At 42.5% G+C, this 24,638-nt stretch overlaps 1 protein-coding gene across 4 annotated transcripts in view; it reads left to right on the forward strand.

Moving 5' to 3' along the window:
* The first annotated feature begins 2,260 nt into the window (after nt 1–2,260).
* Nucleotides 2,261–24,638, forward strand: part of Slc35d2 (solute carrier family 35 member D2) — a 37,446-nt gene continuing 15,068 nt past the window's right edge. The window contains exons 1-6 of one of the 4 annotated variants that reach the window (XM_021180001.2): nt 2,261–2,523; nt 14,041–14,074; nt 15,718–15,804; nt 17,948–18,015; nt 22,674–22,745; nt 24,132–24,200. In XM_021180001.2, coding sequence (XP_021035660.1) covers nt 2,480–2,523; nt 14,041–14,074; nt 15,718–15,804; nt 17,948–18,015; nt 22,674–22,745; nt 24,132–24,200 — 374 coding nt within the window. In that variant the 5' untranslated portion in view covers nt 2,261–2,479. Of the gene's footprint in view, nt 2,524–3,020; nt 3,192–14,040; nt 14,075–15,717; nt 15,805–17,947; nt 18,016–22,673; nt 22,746–24,131; nt 24,201–24,638 lie in introns of those variants that run through there. The other 3 variants (XM_021180002.3, XM_021180000.3, XM_085831012.1) reach the window with 3 other exon arrangements.

Genomic DNA, 24,638 nt, shown 5'->3' on the forward strand with positions numbered 1-24,638 from the left:
GATAGATAGATAGATAGATAGATAGATAGATAGATAGAGATATGATTGGATAGATCCAAAAAAAAAAAAATGGAAACAACCCTCAACCTGACATTCTTTGTCTCAGTTGTCTCAGCTTTTTTGAGGTTGTGGGTTGACTTCAGAGTCTCATATACACTATGCAAGCATCCTACTGCTGAGCTACATCAGGTACCCAGCCTTCAGGCTTTTTTTTTTTTTTTAAGCATAGTATAATTTGCTGTTTCTTTAAAATTATGGTTTGAAATAGGGTCTCACTTTGTAACCCTGACATGCCTGGAATTCACTACATAGATCTGCTTGCCTCTGCCTCCTCAGTGCTGGTTTTAAAGACTTGCCCTATTAACACTGGGCTGGATTGTGGATATTAATTTCCTTACTTCATTCATCATAGTGCTAACATGCTGGGCTGGGGAGATGGCCAAGTGCTTGCTGCAGTCAAAATAGGGAAAGGAGAGAGACTGAGGAAAGATCCCAGTGTCAACCTCTGACCTCTACCTGTGCTGAGATGAGTGAGTGCATCTGTATACATATATGTGCACATATGCATATACTGACCTTAGATCTCAAACCAGGACAAATGGCTAACTGGGTTGCCTATTAACATATCAAAGCAGACTGGCCACTAGGTTCTCTCAGCATCCCTCAGTTCCTACCTGTTGCAGGGTCCTCCTGGTTGGCATACCCTGCCCCTACCCTGAACTCTCCAGTCAGGAGCTGGGTTGCTTTTCCCTCTCCCTCTCCTCACTTGGGCATGGTTCAGGGTCATGTTTATTCTGGACCCTCCCAGATGTCTCTGCCTCTGGCTATATCTTCCTTCTGTCTACAACAAACCATCATACCTAATAGCACTCATGTCCTTTTTATTTTATTTTTTTTATTAAACTACATTAGTGGAGTTAATTGAAAAAGAAAAACATTTGTTATGCAGTGTTTGGGTGTGTGCACACACGCAAGTGCATGTGCTATATGGCTCGTGTGGAGATAGATAGCCAGAGGATCACTTTTGTAATTGGTCTCTCCTTCCAACGTGTAGGTTCTAAGGATCAAACTCAGGGCTTCAAGCTTGGTAGCGAGTGTCTTCTATACTTTACTAACCCAGTTAGCAAAGATGAATGAGGTTCTGGTGTAGTTAATATTAACTATTGCTAGCCCTATCTCAGTTCTTAAATTAGGGTAATGAGTGGAGATTTCCTTTTACTCAAGGGTGTGGAGTTTAGAATCATCCTTCGAAGGACCCATTAGGTTTTCTTTTCGCCTGAGTTGTTTTTGGTTGATCTTTCAAGGTTTCCCTGCCCTGATTGTCAGGTCCAAGAGTACCCCAGTTTCCCTCAAAAGGGCACTGATTCAGTCCAAAATTGAGTCTAGGCCCAACTCAACCTGGACTATAGGAGGATTTTGGCAGTAAGATAAAAGCCAGCATTCCTCAGAAGGGACGTGTGGCTCCATTGACATGTTTCTGTGGTGCACAGGCCTCCAGGCTCCTTCCCTAGTCTCCTGCCTGCCATAACCCCTCCAGCTCCTCATCCGCTTTATAACCTGTTACTCTCTTTTCCTGTTCTCTTGCTATCTTCTAGTGCTCTCTATGTTCTGTTCTCTATCTATTGCTATCTCCACTATCCCCTCCCACTTCCCTGGCCATGCCTAGACTGCTTGCAAGTCCATCTTCTTTCTCCCCCTTCTGCTCTGGGTACTTTTGTTTGTTTGGTTTTGGTTTTTTCGAGACAGGGTTTCTCTGTGTAGTCCTGGCTTGTCCTGGAACTCATTCTGTAGACCAGGCTGGCCTCGAACTCAGAAACTCACCTGCCTCTGCCTCCCAAGTGCTGGGATTAAAGGCGTGTGCCACCATGCCCGGTGAGGGTACTTTTTCTTAACCTACAACACAAACCTCAGTGGTACACGATGGAAAGAACGGTCAGGTCATGTTGGCAGTTTACTGTGCCCCTTCTATACCCACAATGCAGAACAACCAGAAGAGATACACACAGATGGACCAGGGGACACCTCCATGTTCTATCCAAACCAAGCCGCTGATCTCCCCTAAGCTATGGATTATTTGTTTCTGCTGGCATTTATCGAACTGCCAGGAATCTTCCTATGGTCCAGATTGAGCTGAGCCTATACTCAATTTTGAACCAAGTCAGTGAGCCTGCTCTTTGGCCAGGGAATGAGGAGCCCTTTGGACCTAACACTGGTGTGTGCAGTCAGAACTCAAAAAACGCTATTTTGGCTGTGGAATGCAAGTTAATACTGATCAAAGTGCAATACATCTGAACATGAGAACAAACTTGAGAGTCGTTCTACAGCTCTGAGCTTTTATTCACAAGAACCAGGGATCCTGGGGCTGCTGTCCTAGGGAGAAGTGGGCCTTTAGTGAGGGAGGCCTGAATTTACCAAAAGTGCCCAGAGGAAGAGAAGCCGAATACATGGCATGTATGGTGGATGCCAGTCTTAGGCATTGATGAACGAGAAACAGAAGCGTTCCGCACAAGCGCTTGTCTTGAGGTATGCCTGGAAGCATTTTTAGTAATAGTTGTAAACTGGGAATTACCGGCATGCCAACCACCGGGGTATATGGGGGCGCTCTGAACACACGCAGGGAGGTGTAGCCCAGCACCACAGCTGACACATCCTAAGTACTCAGGGGGACTCTTGCCCTTTGTGGGGATGTTGTGCTCAGATTTGCGTGTTTGCTTGGTTCTGTTCATTTGTCAAGACCGCATCTGTAACTCGCTACTCAGGCGCGTCCTGTAGGACATAAATTATACTTTTTAAAACAAACAAACAAAAACGGAAACGAACCTCAGCCTTTCTGGGGGTGCCGGCTAAGGCAGTTTTTCGGCTTTTTTTTTTTTTTTTTTTTGGACACTTCCAAAGAGAGAGCGCACTAGAGGCACCAGCGCGGGGTGCGGGGGTGCGGGGGTGCGGGGTGCGGGGCGGGCCGTGGTCGGAGTTCGCGCCCCGGCTCTTCCTGTTCCTGCCGCACCCTCTTCCCGGGCCGCTGGGGGCGGGACCGCGGGCTGGGTTTGGGCCGGGCGGCAGAGGGCAGAGATGGAGGAGCCCGACACGGCGCCGGTGCCCTCTCGCCTGGCCAGGCTGCTGTCGGCGCTCTTCTATGGCACATGCTCCTTCCTCATCGTGCTGGTCAACAAGGCGCTGCTGACCACTTACGGGTGAGGCTGGTTATGAGGGATGCAGGGTGGCCGGGGCTTGGAAAGCTGAGTGTGCTCTGCCTTTACCAAGTCACTACCCAACAAAGTCCACTTGGGATCAAGAACACACACCAGCTGAACTTAGAAAGCCACCCTTGCAAGCATTAAATAAGTACACCAACTGAGAAAAAAGTGACGATTTATTTTAAGACAGGCATTCATCAGGTAGTTCACGCTGGCCTCGAATTCAAATCCTCATGACCGAGCCTCTCTAGTGCTGTTATTACAGGTTACAACATCATAAACATAAATGTATTTTGAGTAAATCATTACCTTTTAATCTATGTGGTGTTTTTGAGACAGGATTTCATGCACCACAGGTTAACTTCTGGACTACCTAATAGTTTTCCTGTCTCCACCTCCGGTGTGTAACACCCACACCTGTTTTGTACAGAGGAAGCAACCCAAGGCTTTTCATTCTCACTGAGATTCATATCCAGCTCCAAGCAAAACAAACGAAACAAAACAAAAATGCATGTTCCACCGACTGCATCTGGACTTGTGTGATTTGTTTATATAGGTTAATCATCCATTCTCAAATAACCATCATATTTCTGGAGAATCAGAACAACTAGTTTACAAGATCAGGTTTTTTTTTTTTTTAGATCAGAGTGGAGTGCATCCTATTTAATTCTACTGTGTGGTCGAATCCGGAGAGAACTGTGGTTTAAATCTGGCCCCAGGGGTGATTGCTCCCTGGCCATACTTAGCATTTTCCTTAGATGCAGAACCTAGCTGACTATATTAACCTCCTAGGGCCTTGCCTGAGCTGCCACAACCCAGGGCTCTTTGTAAACCCCACAGTTCTGCTTTTTTTGTCTTATATTTGGGAAAACTCAGATCCACATCGGGTCCACACATTGTAAGTCCAACAGATACTATTGAGTACCTACTATGCTGATCCCATGGTATGTGGTGGAAAAAATGGTATGGACCATGTGGAACATCTTCGATGGAAGTTTTGCTTCAACAACAAACAGGTTCAAGAACTGATAAAGCATTGCAGATGTGACCCAAGAGAGAAGAAGGTCAGAGGTTGGGGCCAGAACATCAGGCAGAAGAGATCAGCAAGGGCTTGGCTTCCTGGAAGAGCAGAGAGAAAGTCAACTTGGCTAGATGACTGGAAGGGAGTGACCAAGTACCAAGGAGACCCCCAGTAGAACTTTACAGGAGGGCGGGGTCATAGCCTTCATAAATTTAGTGACAATGTGTGCTCAGGATGTAACAGCCATATTCTCAGGCATATGGGTAACTGAAGTGAATAGAACAGGTAAACAAAACAAAACAAAACACCTTAATTTCACATCCTAGTGTATCAGCAATAAGCCATTGCCATTGAATGTGTGTGTGTGTGTGTGTGTGTGTGTGTGTGTGTGTGTGTGTGTGTGTGAGTGTGTGTGTGTGTGTGTGTATAGGTCCGAGGACAACTTTTAAGAGTCAGTTTTTTCCTTCCACTGTGTGGGTCTCAGGGATGGATTCAGTTTGTTAGGCCTGGCAGCAGGCTCCTTTCCTCACCAAACCATCTTCAAAGCCTAGTATTCACATGGGTTGGTTCACAGCTACCTATAACTTCAACTACAGGGGATCTAACACCCTCTCACAAGCAAATGAATAAAAATAAATATTTATGAAAAAAACCCCACAAACAGTATGCTAAGTAAAATGAATATACACTTAAGACAGTTAATACATATAGTATGTACATATAGTATAAGGCCATAAAGGAAAAAGAAAATGTCAGGGTGGTGGTGAGGTTGTTGATAGTGTTTGCCTAGCATGCAAAAAACTGGATTCACTCTCTAGCACTGCACAATAGTGGACACCTGTCACTTGGGAGGTGGAAGCAGCAAGATCTATCAAGTTCAAGGCCATCTTGAGCCATCAGAGACCTTGGTTTAAAGTAAAATAAAATGCAAAGGGGCTGGAGAAATGGCTCTGTAGTTAAGAGCATTGACTGCTCCTGCAGAGGACTCAGTTTGGTTCCCAGCACCCATAAGTTGGCTCACCACCATCCATAACTCCAGTTCTAGAGAATCCAGTGCTCTCTTCTGGTGGTGCACATACATATATGTAGGCAAAACACCTAAACACGTACAATAAAGTAAATCTTTAAAAAAAATCAAAATCTACAATTAAAAACATCAGGGTGTCATGGGCATGTTTGGGAGCAACTGTGGTTCTGTCAGCCAAAGGCACTAGAGCTTGTGGGCTGATGACTGGCTGCAATCTTTTTTTTTTTTAAATATTTTTATTAGGTATTTTCCTCATTTACATTTCCAATGCTATCCCAAAAGTCCCCCGTACCCCCCCCCACACTCTCCTACCCACCCACTCCCACTTTTTGGCCCTGGTGTTCCCCTGTACTGGGGCATATAAAGTTTGCAAGTCTCTTTCCAGTGATGGCCGACTAGGCCATCTTTTGATACATATGCAGCTAGAGACAAGAGCTCCGGGATACTGGTTAGTTCATATTGTTGTTCCACCTATAGGATTGCAGATCCCTTTAGCTCCTTGGGTACTTTCTCTAGCTCGTCCATTGGGGACCCTGTGTTCCATCCTATAGATGACTGTAAGCATCCGCTTCTGTGTTTACTAGGCTCCGGCATAGTCTCACAAGAGACAGCTATATCTGGGTCCTTTCAGCAAAATCTTGCTAGTGTATGCAATGGTGTCAGCGTTTGGAAGCTGATTATGGGATGGATCCCCAGATATGGCAGTCTCTAGATGGTCCATCTCCTTCGTCTGTAACTCCTTCCATGGGTGTTTTGTTCCCAATTCTAAGAAGGGGCAAAGTGTCCACACTTTGGTCTTCGTTCTTCTTGAGTTTCATGCGTTTAGCAAATTGTATCTTATATCTTGGGTATCCTAAGTTTCTGGGATAATATCCACTTGTCAGTAAGTACATATTGTGTGAGTTCCTTTGTGATTGTGTTACCTCACTCAGGATGATGCCCTCCAGGTCCATCCATTTGCCTAGGAATTTCATAAATTCATTCTTTTTAATAGCTGAGTAGTACTCCATTGTGTAAATGTACCACATTTTCTGTATCCATTCCTCTGTTGAGGGGCATCTGGGTTCTTTCCAGCTTCTGGCTATTATAAATAAGGCTGCTATGAACATAGTGGAGCATGTGTCCTTCTTACCGGTTGGAACATCTTCTGGATATATGCCCAGGAGAGGTATTGCGGGATCCTCTGGTAGTCCTATGTCCAATTTTTTGAGGAACCGCCAGACTGATTTCCAGAGTGGTTGTACAAGCTTGCAATCCCACCAACAATGGAGGAGTGTTCCTCTTTCTCCACATCCTCGCCAGCATCTGCTGTCACCTGAATTTTTGATCTTAGCCATTCTGACTGGTATGAGGTGGAATCTCAGGGTTGTTTTGATTTGCATTTCCCTGATGATTAAGGATGTTGAACATTTTTTTCAGGTGCTTCTCTGCCATTTGGTATTCCTCAGGTGAGAATTCTTTGTTCAGCTCTGAGCCCCATTTTTTAATGGGGTAATTTGATTTTCTGGAGTCCATCTTCTTGAGTTCTTTATATATATTGGATATTAGTCCCCTATCTGATTTAGGATAGGTAAAGATCCTTTCCCAATCTGTTGGTGGTCTTTTTGTCTTATTGACGGTGTCTTTTGCCTTGCAGAAGCTTTGCAACTTTATGAGGTCCCATTTATCGATTCTCGATCTTACAGCACAAGCCATTGCTGTTCTATTCAGGAATTTTTCCCCTGTACCCATATCTTCGAGGCTTTCCCCTTCTTTCTCCTCTATAAGTTTCAATGTCTCTGGTTTTATGTGGAGTTCCTTAATCCACTTAGATTTGACCGTAGTACAAGGAGATAGGAATGGATCAATTCCCATTCTTCTACATGATAACCGCCCGTTGTGCCAGCACCATTTGTTGAAAATGCTGTCTTTCTTCCACTGGATGGTTTTAGCTCCCTTGTTGAAGATCCAGTGACCATAGGTGTGTGGGTTCATCTCTGGGTCTTCAATTCTGTTCCATTGGTCTACTTGTCTGTCGCTATACCAGTACCATGCAGTTTTTATCACAATTGCTCTGTAGTACAGCTTTAGGTCAGGCATGGTGATTCCACCAGAGGTTCTTTTATCCTTGAGAAGAGTTTTTGCTATCCTAGGTTTTTTGTTATTCCAGATGAATCTGCCGATTGCCCTTTCTAATTCATTGAAGAATTGAGTTGGAATTTTGATGGGGATTGCATTGAATCTGTAGATTGCTTTTGGCAAGATAGCCATTTTTACTATATTGACCCTGCCAATCCATGAGCATGGGAGATCTTTCCATCTTCTGAGATCTTTAATTTCTTCAGAGACTTGAAGTTCTTATCATACAGATCTTTCACTTTCTTAGAGTCACGCCAAGGTATTTTATATTATTTGTGACTATTGAGAAGGGTGTTGTTTCCCTAATTTCTTTCTCAGCCTGTTTATCCTTTGTGTACAGAAAGGCCATTGACTTGTTTGAGTTAATTTTATATCCAGCTACTTCATTGAAGCTGTTTTTCAGGTTTAGGAGTTCTCTGGTGGAATTTTTAGGGTCACTTATATATACTATCATATCATCTGCAAAAAGTGATATTTTGACTTCTTCCTTTCCAATTTGTATCCCCTTGATCTCCTTTTGTTGTCTAATTGCTCTGGCTAGGACTTCAAGTACAGTGTTGAATAGGTAGGGAGAGAGTGGACAGCCTTGTCTAGTCCCTGATTTTAGTGGGATTGCTTCCAGCTTCTCACCATTTACTTTGATGTTGGCTACTGGTTTGCTGTAGATTGCTTTTATCATGGTTAGGTATGGGCCTTGAATTCCTGATCTTTCCAAGACTTTTATCATCAATGGGTGTTGGATCTTGTCAAATGCTTTCTCCGCATCTAAAGAGATGATCGTGTGGTTTTTGTCTTTGAGTTTGTTTATGTACTGGATTACATTAATGGATTTCCGTATATTGAACCATCCCTGCATCCCTGGGATGAAACCTACTTGGTCAGGATGGATGATTGTTTTGATGTGTTCTTGGATTCCGTTAGCGAGAACTTTATTGAGGATTTTTGCATCGATATTCATAAGGGAAATTGGTCTGAAGTTCTCTATCTTTGTTGGGTCTTTTTGTGATTTAGGTATCAGAGTAATTGTGGCTTCATAAATGAGTTGGGTAGAGTACCTTCTGTTTCTATTTTGTGGAATAGTTTGTGAAGAACTGGGATTAGATCTTCTTTGAAGGTCTGATAGAACTCTGCACTAAACCCATCTGGTCCTGGGCTTTTTTTGGTTGGGAGACTACTAATGACTGCTTCTATTTCTTTAGGGGATATAGGACTGTTTAGATCATTAACCTGATCTTGATTTAAGTTTGGTACCTGATATCTGTCTAGAAACTTGTCCATTTCATCCCGGTTCTCCAGTTTTGTTGAGTATAGCCTTTTGTAGAAGGATCTGATGGTGTTTTGGATTTCTTCAGGATCTGTTGTTATGTCTCCCTTTTCATTTCTGATTTTGTTAATTAGGATGTTGTCCCTGTGCCCTCTAGTGAGTCCAGCTAAGGGTTTATCTATCTTGTTGATTTTCTCAAAGAACCAGCTCCACGATTGGTTGATTCTTTGAATAGTTCTTGTTTCCACTTTGTTGATTTTGCCTCTGAGTTTGATTATTTCCTGCCGCCTACTCCTCTTGGGTGAATTTGCTTCCTTTCGTTCTAGAGCTTTTAGGTGTGTTGTCAAGCTGCTAGTGTGTGCTCTCTCTAGTTTCTTTTTGGAGGCACTCAGAGCTATGAGTTTTCCTCTTAGAAATGCTTTCATTGTGTCCCATAAGTTTGGGTATGTTGTGGCTTCATTTTCATTAAACTACAAAAAGTCCTTAATTTCTTTCTTTATTCCTTCCTTGACCAAGGTATCATTGAGAAGAGTGTTGTTCAGTTTCCACGTGAATGTTGGCTTTCTATTATTTATTTTGTTGTTGAAGATCAGACTTAATCCATGGTGATCTGATAGGATGCATGGGACAATTTCAATATTTTTGTATATGTTGAGGCTTGTTTTGTGACCAATTAAGTGGTCAATTTTGGAGAAGGTACCATGGGGTGCTGAGAAGAAGGTATATCCTTTTGTTTTAGGATAAAATGTGCTGTAGATATCTGTTAGATCCATTTGTTTCATAACTTCTGTTGACTGGCTGCAATCTTAAGGCTTCTAAGAAATACATTCTTTTTTGTTTTCATCAGGAGCCAGTGAACACAGGCCACTGCTGTGAGGACAATAGGTGCCCAGTGCACTGGCCCTTTCATCTCTGAAGCTTTGAGTTCCAGACTAGGGGTGTATGTAGTCCAGTGGTAAAGTGGTCACTTAGCATATAAATCTGGAGTTTTGTAATCTACCTAGCACTGAGGGAGGGAGGAGCAAGGTGATTTTGAGTGAAGTTTTTACTTCAGGGACGCTAAAGGGCTTTATGTTCCTTATAAATACAAATTCCTTACCCCCCCTTCATTTCTGTAGTGTAATGTTATACATCCCAGCTCTGTTGAAATAACATTTGCTCTCTCGTTTCAAGATTCTTGAGGCACACATTGTTGAGAAGAAGGTTGGAGTGATTTAGTTACAATGCGCCACAGAGCAACTTGACCCCAGCAATAGCTGTTTGAGCGTAGAGTGTGTGCTAGAGGCCAGAAGGAAGAAGTTCTTGGCAGTTTTCTGACAAGATTGTGGGCGTGGATGGAGCTCAGGGGGCTGCTTCTGTCCCGATTGGAACAGATTATTTCTGGTTGGGCTATAAGCCTTGTGTGTGGTCTTAGCTTTTTTGTTAATTTAAGTTCACTCTTGACCTGGCGAGTTTATTGTCAACTTGACACAAGTAAGAAGAGTCATCCGAGAAGAGGAACCACAGTTGAGACGATTCGGCCTATAATATGCATTGAGTGGCATTTCCTTAATTAGCGATTGACGTGTAATGTGTTTATAAAAAGATAAAAAGAGAAGAGATATGCTCTGGTGGATGTGTGGTGAGGTGTGGGGGAAGCGGGTGCCTCAGCGGGCCCATGCTGAGGCATCCCTTCCCCCTGAGGGACCAGCCAAGAGTATAGAATAGAGTTTATTCAGGGCATGGGGAGGGGAGTCAAGAAGGTAGTAGAGGCAGAGAAAGGCAGAGAGGGAGGAAGGGAGGGAGAGAGAGAGAGAGAGAGAGAGAGAGAGAGAGAGAGAGAGAGAGAAAGTATAGGAGTAGAGGGCAGCTATGAGCATGTGGAAAGAGGGGGGAAGGGAATGGGGAAGATGTGACAGGACAAAGCGGGAGCAAGAAGGCAAGAGACCAAGAGGGCAAGAGAGGGAGCAAGGGGCAAGCAGTCCCTTTTATAGTGGGTCAGGCCTACCTGGCTGTTGCCAGGTAACTGTGGGGTGGAGTTTAGACAGAATGCTAACAACATGGATGGTGCCACTCCTGGGAAGTTGGTCCTAGGGTTTATAACAAAACAGGCAAAGCAAGCCAGTAGGCAGTGTCCTCTATGGCTTCTGCTTCACTTCCTGCCCTGATTTCCCCCAGTGATAGACTGTTTCCTGGAAGGATAAGTAAAATAAACCTCTTCTCCCCTAAATTGGTTTTGGCCATTGGATTATCACAGCAATGAAAAATCTTAACTAAGACAGGAATTGGTATCCGGTCACAGAGTATTGTGTGACAGACCTGACCATGTCTGGCCAGGTGTTTTGGGGAGGATGGTGGTGAGATTTGAACTTTAGATTGGAAAAGCCACTGAGTGCTCACAACTCAGTGGGCTGTTCTATGGAAGCTTGGAAGATAGGACTGTTGGGAATCATGCAGGCTGTAGATATCTAGCGTGTGAAGTTTCAGAGAGAAGCAAAGATTCTATCAGGGCCATTTATGTGATTTTTAAAAAAATTTTACTTAAGAATCTGTTTTTCTCTTGGTCAACTAGAACTGAAGAATCAGCTGTGGATAACAAGAGACCACAGCCCCTAGAGCAAAACCTTTGCTTTGCTGGGTCAATCAGTGCTGGTCAGCTGGGGCTGAAGAATCAACTATGATTAAGAAGGCACCAGCATCACTGAAGAAAAATCTGGAAGTATTTCTTTAGGGTCAGCACATAGAAGCTGTAGTCCAGAGGGGACCCAGGCTGTAACTTGTGCTAGCCACTGAACTTAGTACTGTGTAGGAGTTTCCCAGGTGGTATTATTAGTTTTGAAGACATGAAGGGTTTATAGCAAGTAGCTGTGACTTGGCACCTGCAGAGGCCAGGACAAATGCAATGCTAGATTTACCTGGCAGGAGAGAGATTTTGTGAGCATGTATACTTAGAGACTTTCAAGGGCTAGAAGAAAAGCAAGACAACCTTGGAATTTGTGTTCTGGGAGTCTGTGGCCAAGTGGCCACAGTTGCTATCATAAGTGCTATACAGGTGGACTGCCCTTGAATATTCTTCTCTATGTCATTTACTATACTAATGACATTTAACTTTAAAAGCATTGGATATAAGAGTTGGGCACACCTGTAATATCACCACTCGGGAGGTAAGGCTGAGAGATTGCTAAGTTTGAGGGCCACATGAGCTATGTAGGGCGCCCTTGCCTTAAAAAATAAATAAAAAGAAAGAAAGAAAGAAAGAAAGAAAGAAAGAGAAAGGAAGAAAGAGAGAAAGAGAGAAAGAGAGAGAGAAAGAAAGAGAGAAAGAGAGAAAGAAGGAAAGAAAGAAAGAAAGAAAGAAAGAAAGAAAGAAAGAAAGAAAGAAAGAAAAGAAAGGAAGGAAGGGAAGAAAGAAAGAAGAAAGAAAGGCTACAGTGGCTCACACCTTTAATCCCAGCACTTAGACTGAGCAGGTGGATCTCTGAGTTTAAGGCCATCTTGGTCTACAGATTGAGTTCCAGGACAGCTCTACACACAGAGCCCTGTATCAAAAAAAAAAAAAAAAATCAAACTAGTTTTATTCAGTTTAACAAATATTTGCTCAGAACTTGCCATTCGTATTTGCTTTGTTAGTCACCAGAGTCCTGTGTGTGTGTGTGTGTGTGTGTGTGTGTGTGTGTGTGTGCGCGCGCGTGTGTGTGTATGGGTATGTGTGTGTGTGTGTGAATGTGTGTGAGTGTGTGTGTGTGTGTGTGCACAGTCACACTCTTGGGTGCATGTCCTTCCTTACCTTTGCTCTCACAGAATTCAATTCACAAATTGGCGAACAGGGTTTGGTGGCACCTACCTTTTGTACTCAAGTCTGAGAGTTCAAAGTTAGCTTGGATATAGCACAGGGAAACTGTTTCAGTAACAGAAAAGCATTCCTCTGAACCCCGCCCCCCAGAAATGAACAAAGAGTGAACCATAGACAGGCAACTGGGAGTATTGTCCTTAAATGTCTGTTTTATGATTCTGGCTTTTTGGAAAGGCATTCTGTCATTATCATTGAGAAGGACACAAGCAAGGAGAACCCTTAGATGGAAACCACTTTACAATTACCGTAATTACTAGAATAGTTTCAGATTTGGATGCAGGGATGAATACCCAGATGTGAATGTATAGATGGAGACAGATGAAGATATAGGTTGAAGTACATTTTGCAACATAGTGTTCTTTAATCCAGAAAGAAACAGGAGGGCGTGCTATTTAACTTTTTGAGGGTAACCTGTGTATCTACCTGCCTGCCTTTTCTAAAGATCTGTTTTTCTTATTTTAAATATCTGTGTACATGAGTGCTGTGGCTCTGGAAATGGAGTTATTGGTGCCTGCCCCACGTGGGTCCTGGGAACTGAACTGGGGTCCCCTGGAAGAGCAGCAAGGGCCACTAACTACTGAGCCATGTCTATTTGGAGACAGGGTCTCACTAACTTGCTCAGGCTGGCCTCCAAGTTGGGATCCTTCTGCCTAACCGCACGGCTAGCTGAGACAATGGGCCTGCCTGCACCAATAGAGTTTATTCTTCTTTAGTTTTTAATTTCAGTTTACAGTTTCCTATGTAGAGGTGCCTTATTGTTTCATTGCTATGAAGAGACACCATGACCACGGCAGCAATTGGGGCTGGCTTACAGTTTCAGAGGTTTAATCCATTATCATCAGAGGGGGGAACAAGGCGGCATTCAGGCAGACATGGTGCTAGGAAAGTAGCTGAAAGTTCTACATACTGATTCATAGGCAGAGAGAGATTGAGACAAGGACTGGTGTGGGCTTTCCAGACCTCAAAGCCTCAGTGACACATTTCTTTCATCAAAGCCACAGGTCCCAATGCTTATAATTCCTTTATAGTACCACTCCCTGGTGACTTATTTATTTATTTGTTTACTATATGTAAGTACACTGTAGCTGTCTTCAGACACCCCAGAAGAGAGAATCAGATCTCATTATGGATGTTTGTGAGCCACCATGTAGTTGCTGGGATTTGAACTCAGGACCTTCAGAAGAGCAGTCAGTGCTCTTAACCACTGAGCAATCTCTCCAGCCCAACCATCAGTTTTTTTTTTAAAGATTTATTTATTATATGTAAGTACACTGAAGCTGTCCCCAGACACAGCAGAGGAGAGCATCTGATCTCACCACAGATGGTTGTGAGCCACCATGTGGCTGCCGGGACCCGAACTCAGGACTTCCGGAAGAGCAGTCAGCGCTCCTAACTGCAGCGCCATCTCTCCAGCCCATTTTTTTTCCTTTTTCTTTTTTTTTTAATGGAAAAGAAATGGACAAAAAAATTTTTTTTTTAAATTCAAGTTTCTGTTGTCTGATCTCTGTCACAGTCTTGTTTTACTTATTTTCTTCAGGTTTTTAAATGTTGCTAAACTGATTGGTTGTTTTATATTTCTTGCAGTTTTCCCTCACCAATTGTTCTTGGAATTGGACAGGTGAGTTGAGAAATATTAAAGTCTTAAATAGCCTTTGTTATAAAAGCTATTTCAAGTGCTTTTGTTTAAGGCTGTGGTTGGCACAAGTTGTCTTGACCTATGCACACATACTGTGGTACACTAGTGCCCATCACAGGTAAATGAGAACCAAAGTTTAAGATAACTGTATTGAAGCAGTTCTTAAACTTTTACATTCTCATATGAAGATAATTGTGTAGGTCCTAAAATTTACACAGGAGATGAAGACTTTATTTCAAAAATAATAAGATGGGGGTATTTCTGACGTACCTATTATGTTCTAGAATTATAAGATTGTTAAGACTTATTGTCATTATTTTAAAATTGTGTGTGCCCACGTGAGCCCAGTTGCCCATGGAGTCCGGAAGAGGGAATTAGATTCCTTGTAACTGGCTACAATGGGTTTTATCCAGCCAACATGGGTGATGGACCAAGTTTGGGTTCTCTGCATGCTCTTAACTGCTGAGCCAGCTCTCAGGCTCACAACTAGTAGGGTTTAAATGAAACAATTTGGTTGTACTGGATAAATTGAAAAGAAAGATCCTTTTAAAGAATTTTATTTTTATTTACTTTTATTTTTTGAGACTCTGGCTGGTCTGGAATACACTGTATAGACCTGGCTGTCCTTGAACTCTCAGGGATCAGCTTGCATCTGCCTCCAGAATGTTGGGATTAAAGATGTACATCATTACACTTGGCTAAGACTTATTTTATTTTAAATTATGTATGTTTGTGTGTATTTATGTGTGGGTATATAGGTGTGAATGCAGGTACCCAAAAGCCAGAGGAAGTCATAGGATTTCCTGGAGCTACAGTTCCGGGAGCTTTAGACCACCTGAAGTGACCTAAGCTCAGGTCCTTCAGAAGAGCTGTAGGTGCTCTTGACTGCTGAACCATCTGCAGGCCTTGAGGAGAAAAATCTTAATGCTATTCTTCTCAGAAAAATGCCTTTTGACTTTCCTTAGGGCATTTTTCTTAGCCTGTATTAATTGTACAAAGCAATGAGTCTTATATTTCTAGTGTGTATAGTATACTTTAATCATTTCACCTCCAACCCTCCCTCTCCCCTTCCTCTGTCAAAAACTCCCCATCTGTTTTCATATCTTTAAATAAGTGCATGTGTGTGGAATCTGTACCTTCCCCTTTGAGACAAGGTCTCTCTGTGTGGTCCCTTGTTGTCCTGGAACTCAGTATGTAGACCAAACTAGCCTCAAACTCACAGAGATCCACCTGCCTCTCCTGGGATTAAAAGTGTGTGGCACCATGGCTACCTAGGAGTGTTTCCTTTGTGAAAATTGTTTTCTTCCTCCCTGTCCTTGAAAAGGAGAAGCTGACAGATTACACTCAGTTTGTGGGAAGTGTGGTCACGCTCTGAGGCATCCTTTCTTTTCTTCATCAGCATTTCTAGAATCCCAGAGGTAATTGATTACACATCTTGCCTGTTCTTTTGATGGGACCCATCCAGCAGTGTGAATTTTAGCTTCCATGAAATTCCTCCCTCCAGCCTGGAAAGCGAAGTTTTTAGATTACCTTTTGATAAACATTTGCTTCTGGTTCTGTCAGGGTACCTCATACTGTCTTTACAGATGATGTCTTGCTAAGTTTTTTTTTTCCCCTCCTTTTAGATGGCTACCACCATAATGATATTGTATGTGTTCAAGCTAAATAAAATAATCCATTTCCCTGATTTTGACAAGAAAATTCCTGGAAAGGTACGTGTTGAAAGACTAATAAATAAAATAAAAACAAAAAAACGCAACAAATAAATGAAAAGAGTCAGCAAACAAAAGCTGAATAGGACTTAAAAACTGACCTGCAAGCTGGGGCTTGTTCTGTACGCTGTGGGTTACACTCCCCGCTTACACTCAGTAGAACGCTGCTTTTAAACTTCTTTGAGATTGGCCTTCATTATGTATCTTAAGTTGGCTTTGAATTAAAAATCCTTCTGCTTCAGCTTCTTCAGTGCTGGAAGAGAACGTTCTTAATAAATATTTTATAAATAACTATCTATCTATATAATGCAGTGAAGATAAAATGTCTGGCTGGGCTGGGTTTGGGAGGTCAGTCCGTGAGCAGAGTGCTTGCTGAGCCATTGGGAGGCCTGAGTTTGGATACCTTGCAGCTATGTAAGCCCTACCTCAGCATACCTGCATTGACGTAGGAGACAGAGGAAAAGTGAGTACGTGTGTTTGACAACCTGAATACTCTGAGTTTTCAGAGCTTTCAGGGTTTGCAAACTCTTTGGCTAAGGGCCAGGCTCTCTCTGTTACTGTACCATAAAAGCAGCCCCGTGTGATGTGTAAATGAGTCAGGGCAGTTATGTTACAATAAAACTTTATTTATATAAACAAGGCACAGGTCAGACTTGCCCTGGTTCCTAGTTTACTATGTGTGTTTTCAGATTTCATTTTAGTTGAAACTGATAGAAGCTATGAGTAAAGAATGTAATATACACTTTGATATATTGGATACACGTAGAAATATACGTGGAAGCAGTGTTAAAAGATCTGACTACCTCCTGGGGATAAGGAGTGGAAGCAGTTTTTATCAGACCAGGTGTGAGGTAGACATTAAATTCTTAGAGTAATCCTTTGGCAGGTGATATGAAAAAGCTTATGGTAGTATTTGGATTAAGAGGCTTAATTGATGTTTCTTAAGGGTGAGACCCTTGAATGGCTTCTTCATTCATACACACACACACAACACACACACACACACCTAGGTCAGATACAAGGGGCTTGGGTTGGATGACTTTCTTTTTTTTAATATTTATTTATTTATTTATTTATTATATGTAACTACACTGTAGCTGTCTTCAGACACTCCAGAAGACAGCATCAAATTTCGTTACAAATGGTTGTGAGCCACCATGTGGTTGCTGGGATTTGAACTCAGGACCTTTGGAAGAGCAGTTGGCGCTCTTAACCGCTGAGCCATCTCACCAGCCCTGGGTTGGATGACTTTCAAAGGGACTAAAAATAGCCCAAGATAATTTCTTTTGTCTGCAATGTTTTAATTCTCTGTAATCTTGAAGTTTCCCTATTTGGCCTTTTAGAATCTTCAACACAGGGACAGCTTCTTCTTTTTTTCTTCCCTGTCTCTACTCCCTTCTTTTTTTTGTTTTTGTTTTTAGTTTTTTGTTTTTTTGAGACAGGGTTTCTCTGTGTAGCCCTGGCTGTCCTGGAACTCACTCTGTAGACCAGGCTAGCCTCAAACTCAGAAATCTGCCTGCCTCTGCCTTCCAAGTGCTAGAATTAAAGGTGTGTGCCACCACTGCCCAGCCTCTACTTCCTTCTTTGGTAACTAAAGTTCAACAGTGTGGATTTAAAGTAAGGAGCATTAATGATACTTTATTAGCCTTGGTTTTTTGTTTGTTTGTTTGTTTGTTTGTTTGAATGTAGGATCAAGTTATCCAACCAAAATTGCTTCCCAACATGCTAATTTTCCTGTCTTTTACCTTCTTTGCTGTGGGGTACATGTTGATAGACGGCATCTTTGGTCTCAATGACAGGACTTAAGTATTTCATCGTGAAGCAGGGTTCTATGGGCTTTGGGGGCAGTGCTCCATTTCCTTTTTGCTGAATAATGCAGTGACTCAAAACAGTAACCTGATAGTCACTCATGGGGATCAAAAGGTCTTGGCAATGCTGGCTTAAGGCGCTCCTTCTCTGGGCGACATGAGGAAAACTGTATTAATTAGGGGGCTGGTTTATGCAGGTCAGAGGTGGCCACCAATCTGTCTCCTGCTGTCTCAGAGCACCCTCCGCACCCTCGCACACCATACTCACCCCGCATACACGCATAGGGAGAATCTGAGAATGAGGTTCTAACTGCATCTTTTTCCTTTTATTGAAGCTGTTCCCTCTGCCTCTTCTCTACGTTGGAAACCACATAAGTGGCTTATCAAGCACACGTAAATTAAGGTACAGTTCAAGGGGACCACATCAAGTGGTTCAAAGACCCAAGTTTGGTTTTTCCAAGGTTTTGCTTGGGTGTTGTCCTAATTTGCTTTCCGTTGCTGTGATAAACACCATGGCCCCAAAACAGCTTGGGCAGGAAAGGGTTTATTTTAGCTTTCAGGTTACCAGTTCTTGAGGGAAGGCAGGGCAGGGCCTGAAGAGGAGCCAGTTATACTGGTAATGCTGCTTACTGGCATGCTGCCTCTGGCGTGACCAGCTACTTTTCTTCCTGGGATAGCACTGACCACACCGGCTTGGGTCCTACTCCAATTATCAATCTAGAAAATGCTTCCCAGACACACCCACGGGCCAGTCGATGGAGGTGATTCCTCACATAGGGTTCCCTCTTCCTAGGTTTGACAGCCAGCTCAGCCATCACAAGTGTCACATGAGAAACAATGATGTTTAACAATGTGGAAAAGTGTAGCTTTGAGTTTAATTCAAAATGTTTTTTTTTTTTTAAGGAATGTTTAAAAGCTTATGTATTGCTCAGTGTGGTAGTTCATACCTTTAATCTCAGTACTTGGGAGGCAAAGGCAGTTGGGTCTTTGAATTTGAAGCCAGCCTGGTTTACATATTGAGTTCTAGGACAGCCAGAGCTACATAGTAAGACTCTCTCTTAAAAAACAAGACAAAACAAAAACCTGAAAACTAAACAAATAAAAGCTTATTATTTTTCTTGACATTCATGCCTTAACATAGAATATGAGTTTCATATCTGTCAGATAGAGATTGATTACCTGGGTGGGTTTGTTCACACTAATATGACCATGGTAACTTTGGGCTTCATCATGACTTTATAGACAGGAATATTCTGTCAGAGACAAGCTTTGGGTACACCGTGAGGGATTGTCTGAGAATGTCTAGAGAATCACCTTGATTAGGGTAATTGATGTGGGAAGACTCTTATTACTGTGGCTGAGACCATTTCCTGTGCTGGGATCCTGGACCATGTGAATGGGGAAGCTGAGATGAGCACCAACGTCCATTACTCTCCCGATTGTGTATGTGATGTGGTCGGCTCTTTCACATTTCTCTGCCAGCATGGACCGGGCTCTTGAACTGTGAGCCAGAATAAACGCTTCTTCCCTTTTCACAGCAGCAGGAAAAGAATCTACACAGGAGAGAGGGGGTTTGTTTGTTTGTTTTTGTTGTTGGTGGTGTTGTTTTTGGTTTTGTTTTGTCTTGTTTTACCATTCTCCATCTTACTTTGGGAGACAGGGTCTTTCCCTGAGCCCACTGATCACTGATTGTCTAGACCAGCTGCTCCTGTCCCTGTCCTCAGTACCAGGTCCACAGATGGCGGTACTTGGCTCTTAAATTGGGTGTTAGAGAACCAAGTTTTTAGTAGCTCATGATTTTGGGACAGATACTCTACCTATTGAGCCGTCTTCCAACCTGTCTTTTATTTTCTTAACAATGTACTTTGAAGCACTACATTTTAAAATTCTTACAAATTTAAGTAAAGTATATATAATATAAAATTGATCACTGTATTTGTTTCAAATATACAATTCAGGCGCATTGAATTGTTCAAAGGCAAGAACATTCACTCCCACATACAATCCTTGCATTTAGGAGTATGAAGCAGGAGGATTGCTGAGAATTCAAGGATTCAAAGAATTGCCTTTGCTACATAATGAGTTTGAGGGTAGCTTTGGAGAGTCCCCCAAAGAGTATATGTACAGTGTAGTCATCACCAATCTTTATTTCAGAAACTTTTTCTATATAGTGTATGTGTGTGTGTGTATCTTAGTTAGGGTTTTACTGCTGTGAACAGACACCATGACCAATTCAAATCTTGTAATTGGGGCTGGCTTACAGGTCAGAGGGTCAGTCAGTTATCATCAAGAAGGGAGCATGGCAGCATCCAGGCAGATATGGTGCAGGAGGAGCTGAGAGTTCTACATCTTTATCTGAAGGCTGCTAACAGAATAAACCATAGGCAGCTAGGATGAGGATCTTATTTCCCACATCCACAGTGACACACCTGCACCAACAAGGCCACACCTACTCCAACAAGGCCACACCTCCCAACAGTGCCACTCTCTGGGCCAAGCATCCATAAACCATTGCTCTGTGTGTGTGTGTGTGTGTGTGTGTGTGTGTGTGTGTGTGTGCGTATGAATGATGTATGTAGGAATTCAGTTTCATTATATTTGTGGGAGTTATAGATGTCTTGCCACCATCCATTGAAAAAATATTTCTTTTTCCATTGTGTTATCTGACGACCCTTGATAAAAAAAAAAAATCAATCTACTTATCTGGGAGAAGTGGCCCATGTCTTTCATTTTACTTTTTATGAGACAGAGGTGGGAGGACCACAAGTCCTGTACCAGCCTGGGCTGCATTTGTCTGCTTCCTGTGGCTAGGCAAGTTTGCAAGGATGGAGCACAGGATAGAGAACACGTAGCTAGGCTTTAAGGGATAGGGAATCACTGTTGAGCACAGTCAGAGTTCCCACTAGGGAGAATGATGTTCCTGAAATAGAGTATAGCGAGGGGTATGCAGCACATAAAATAAAAGGAAACAAGATAAAAAAAAACCCCACAATTCCTAACCTTTGTTTTCCATCCCTCAGTTCCATTCCATTAATTACATGTCTATTAAATCAGTAATAGAAAGTCTTGGGTTTCTGTAGCTTTGTAGTAAATTTGAAGTGTCCTGACCTTTTTTTTTATATAAAGAAAATATATCTGGGGCTCCCAATAGAGGATCTAGAGAAAGTACCCAAGGAGCTAAAGGGATCTGGAACCCTATAGGAGGAACAACAATATGAATTAACCAGTACCCCCCTCCCCCGCCAGAACTTGTGTCTCTAGTTGCATATATAGCAGAGGATGGCCTAGTTGGCCATCAATGGGAGGAGAGGCCCTTGGTCTTGTGAAGATCATATGCCCCAGTAGAGGGGAATGCCAGGGCCAGGAAGCAGGAATGGGTAGGGTGAGGAGTAGGGCTGGGGGAGGGTATAGGGGACTTTCAGGATAGCATTTGAAATGTAAATGAAGAAAATACCTAATAAAAATTGTTTTTGAAAAAAAAAGAAAGTATATCTTTGTGTGTACGCATGTGTGCACGTGTCTGTCTGCACTTGTACGTGTGTGTGAATGTGTGTGTGTGTGTGTATCTGCTTGTATGCGTGAATCCTTTGGTCTGGAGAGATGGCTCAGTTGTTAAGAGCATTGTCTCCTCTTCCAGAGGTCCTGAGTACAATTCCCAACAACCACTTGATGGCTCACAACCATCTATACTAGGATCTGATGCCCTCGTCTGGCATGCAGGTATACATGCAGCTAGAGCACTCACATACATAAGATAAATAAATCTTACACCCAGAATCAGTTCTGTCATTCCACCATTTGTGTCACGGGACTACACTCAGTCTCTGGGCATGGTTAACAACTTTAGCCCCTTTGCCAGCCAAGCTGTAACTTTGTTATTTTAAAAAATATATTTTAAAAGGATTTATTTTATTTTTAATTGTGTGTGTGTGTGTGTGTGTATGCATGGGTATGTGCATGTGAGTGCAAGTACCCAAGAAGGCCAGCAAAGGATGCCAGCTCCCTGGAGCTGGAGTTGCAGGTGGCTGTGAGCTTCCATGTGTACACTGAGAGCTGAAACTGGGTCATCTGGAAGAGCAGCAATTCTCCTAAGTACTGAACTGTTTCTCCAGGCCCTTGACTTTGTTACTCTTCAACATGGTTTTGGTTTTCTTGGTCCCTGGAATTTCTCTATTAACTTTTGGAATCAATTTGCCAGTTTCTGCAAAGAGAAAGCCAGTAGAGATCTGATAGATTTTGTGTTGAATCAGTGGCTTAGTTAGGGTTTCTGTTGCTGTGAAGAGACACCAAGACCATGGCAACTCTCTCCTCCCACTGTTTTATTAGGCATTTACTTCATTTACATTTCAAATGCTATCATGGCAACTCTTATAAAGGAAAACATTTAATTGGGGTTGTTTTACAGTTTAGAGGTTTTGTCCATTATCATCATGGCAGGAACCATGGCAGTGTGCAGGAAGACATGGTGCTGGAGAAGGAACTGAGAGTTCTACATCTTTATCCACAGGCAACAGAAGTGACTGAGCTGCACTGGGCATAGCTTGAACACATGAGACCTAAAAGCCCGTCCCCACAGTGACATACTTCCTCCAGCAAGGCCACACCTACTCCAGCAAGGCTCCATCTCTTAATAGTGCCAGGAATTCAAACACATGAATGAATCTATGGGAGGGCCATACCTGTGCAAGCCACCACAATCAGTTTGTGAAAAAATTATTCAATCTCTATTTTATGACTTGATATGATTTGTTAATAGGAAATATCACAATGAATGTTAACTCATGACCTTAATTAAAAACATTTACCATGGGACTGGTGAGATGGCTCAATAGGTAAGAACACTGACTGCTCTTCCAAAGGTCCTGAGTTCAAATCCCAGCAACCATATGGTGGCTCACAACCACCTGTAGTGAGGTCTGACACCCTCTTCTGGTGCATCTGAAGACAGCTACAGTGTACTTATTTATAATAATAAATACATCTTTAAAAAAATGTTTAAGAACAAAAATAACAACTGGCACGGTGTGTTTGATGTTAGGGTTGAATCTTTCCTTCTGACAGCTTGCCGATGTTCACCGTGCTCAGGAAGTTTACGATTCCATTCACTTTACTCCTGGAGGCTATCATACTTGGGTAAGTTTTTTTGTTTGTTTGTTTGGTTGGTTGGTTGGTTTTTTGTTTTTTGGGTTTTTTTTGTTTTTTGTTTTTTTTTGTTTTCTTCATTTCTTCCATGTTTCCCAAGTACTGTGTTTGTATGGGTGGGGAGTGTATTCATATATGTTACATGTGGGTGTGTGAGACTATGTATGTGCATGTAGAAGACATGGGTTGATAGCGTATGTTTTTCTCTATTGCTCTCTGCTGTTGTTTGAGACAGGATCTCCTACTGAACCTGGAGCCCACTGATTGGCAGGACTGGCTGACCAGCAAAGCCCTGGATCTGCCTGTCTCTGCCTCCAAGGCTTGCGCTGAGGCACAGATTTTCCCTTGAGTTTTGGGAATCTGACCTCAGATCCTCATGCTTGATGTTTGCTGAACAAGACTTTATCTATTGAGCCACCTACCCACAGATTCTCATCATGGGGTCCTCTTTCTGAATAATTGATTTGAGTTGCTCCTTGCAGCAACTGACGAAAAAATTATTTGTTCATTTAAGGAAAAGTCAGCTGTTTCCACGATCCCCTAGTATCTTACTGAGAGTTATTTAAGTGTCTGTTTTACAGCAGACAAATGGCATTGTAGTAGGAAATTATAAAAGAAACAACGACCATCCTAAAACAGATACGAATCTGAGTGCTGAGCCAAACAGAATGAATAGTGACAAAGAGCTGCCCACAGACCAGGGTTGGGGCGGCGGTGGTGGGGGGAGCGGGTTGGGGGGGGGCAGGCAGAAGAACAGGTGACACGGTTTTAATGTGCCATGGCATGATGTCAGAATAAATTAAATCTCATAAATGTTGATCTACATTTGTCTTATGAGGATACTCAGGTTGACCCCTGAAAACGCAAATTTCGATTTTGCTGTAAAGATTTTTAGTTAATTTACAATGTTTTAAGCCTTAAGCTGTGCATCGGATCCTCTTCTGTATTTTTTCTTAGCGTCTTTCCAGGGGGAGGAGAAACAGCTTAAGAAGTAAGTTTGGGGCTGGTGAGATGGCTCAATGTGTAAGAACACCCGACTGTTCTTCTGAAGGTCCTGAGTTCAAGTCCCAGCAACTACATGGTGGCTCACAACCATCCCTTAAGGAGATCTAACTCCCTCTTCTGGTGTGTCTGAAGACAGCTACAGTGTACTTACATATAATAAATAAATATATTAAAATGTATATAAAAGAAGTAAGTCTGGCCTGATTTACATTTCCATTTATATTTACATCTACATGAACATGTTAGATATAAGATTTTAGCTACGGAGCCACTGATAATCTGTTTTCAGGGTTTTGTTTTGTTTTTTTTTATTTACTATAATAATATTTTTTCTCTCTCTACATATTTCCTTTCTTTTTTTCTTGACTACAGGAAACAATATTCATTGAACATCATCCTCAGCGTCTTGGCCATCGTTCTTGGGGCTTTCATAGCAGCTGGGTGAGACTTGGCCCTGCCCTGCTGTTCAGTGGCTTCTCTGTCTTTGACAGTAGGCAACCCTGTCCTATGGACTTTTCTCCTCCATCTTTCTGCAGCTGGATTGGGCAGCTAGGAGACAAATCTGTTGAGTTGGTGGCATCCCTGTGTGTTCCTGTGAGCATAAAAAAAAAAAAAAAAAAATCCCGTGGGCAGTAAGGGCAGTTGTCAAAAGTGGCCCAACACAGCTTAAAATATTACAAGACATTTTGGGTGATTTTTTTTTTAACAATTCAATTGTGTGGGTCTTGAGTGTAACTTCTGCAGATGACAGTGTTCTTTTGTAAGCATCTCAGGGTGTTAACATAACCACCCTCGACAAAAGGCAGTGGCTAGTCTACTTTTGTCATTGAGTGACCTTAGTTTAAGAATTCTATCTGAGGTGTTCTTAGGCATTTGGTT

The sequence above is a fragment of the Mus caroli genome, unplaced genomic scaffold (genome assembly GCF_978045245.1).
Source record: "Mus caroli unplaced genomic scaffold, Mus_caroli_1 scaffold_15, whole genome shotgun sequence".
In the NCBI taxonomy this organism is placed as follows: Eukaryota; Metazoa; Chordata; class Mammalia; order Rodentia; family Muridae; genus Mus; species Mus caroli.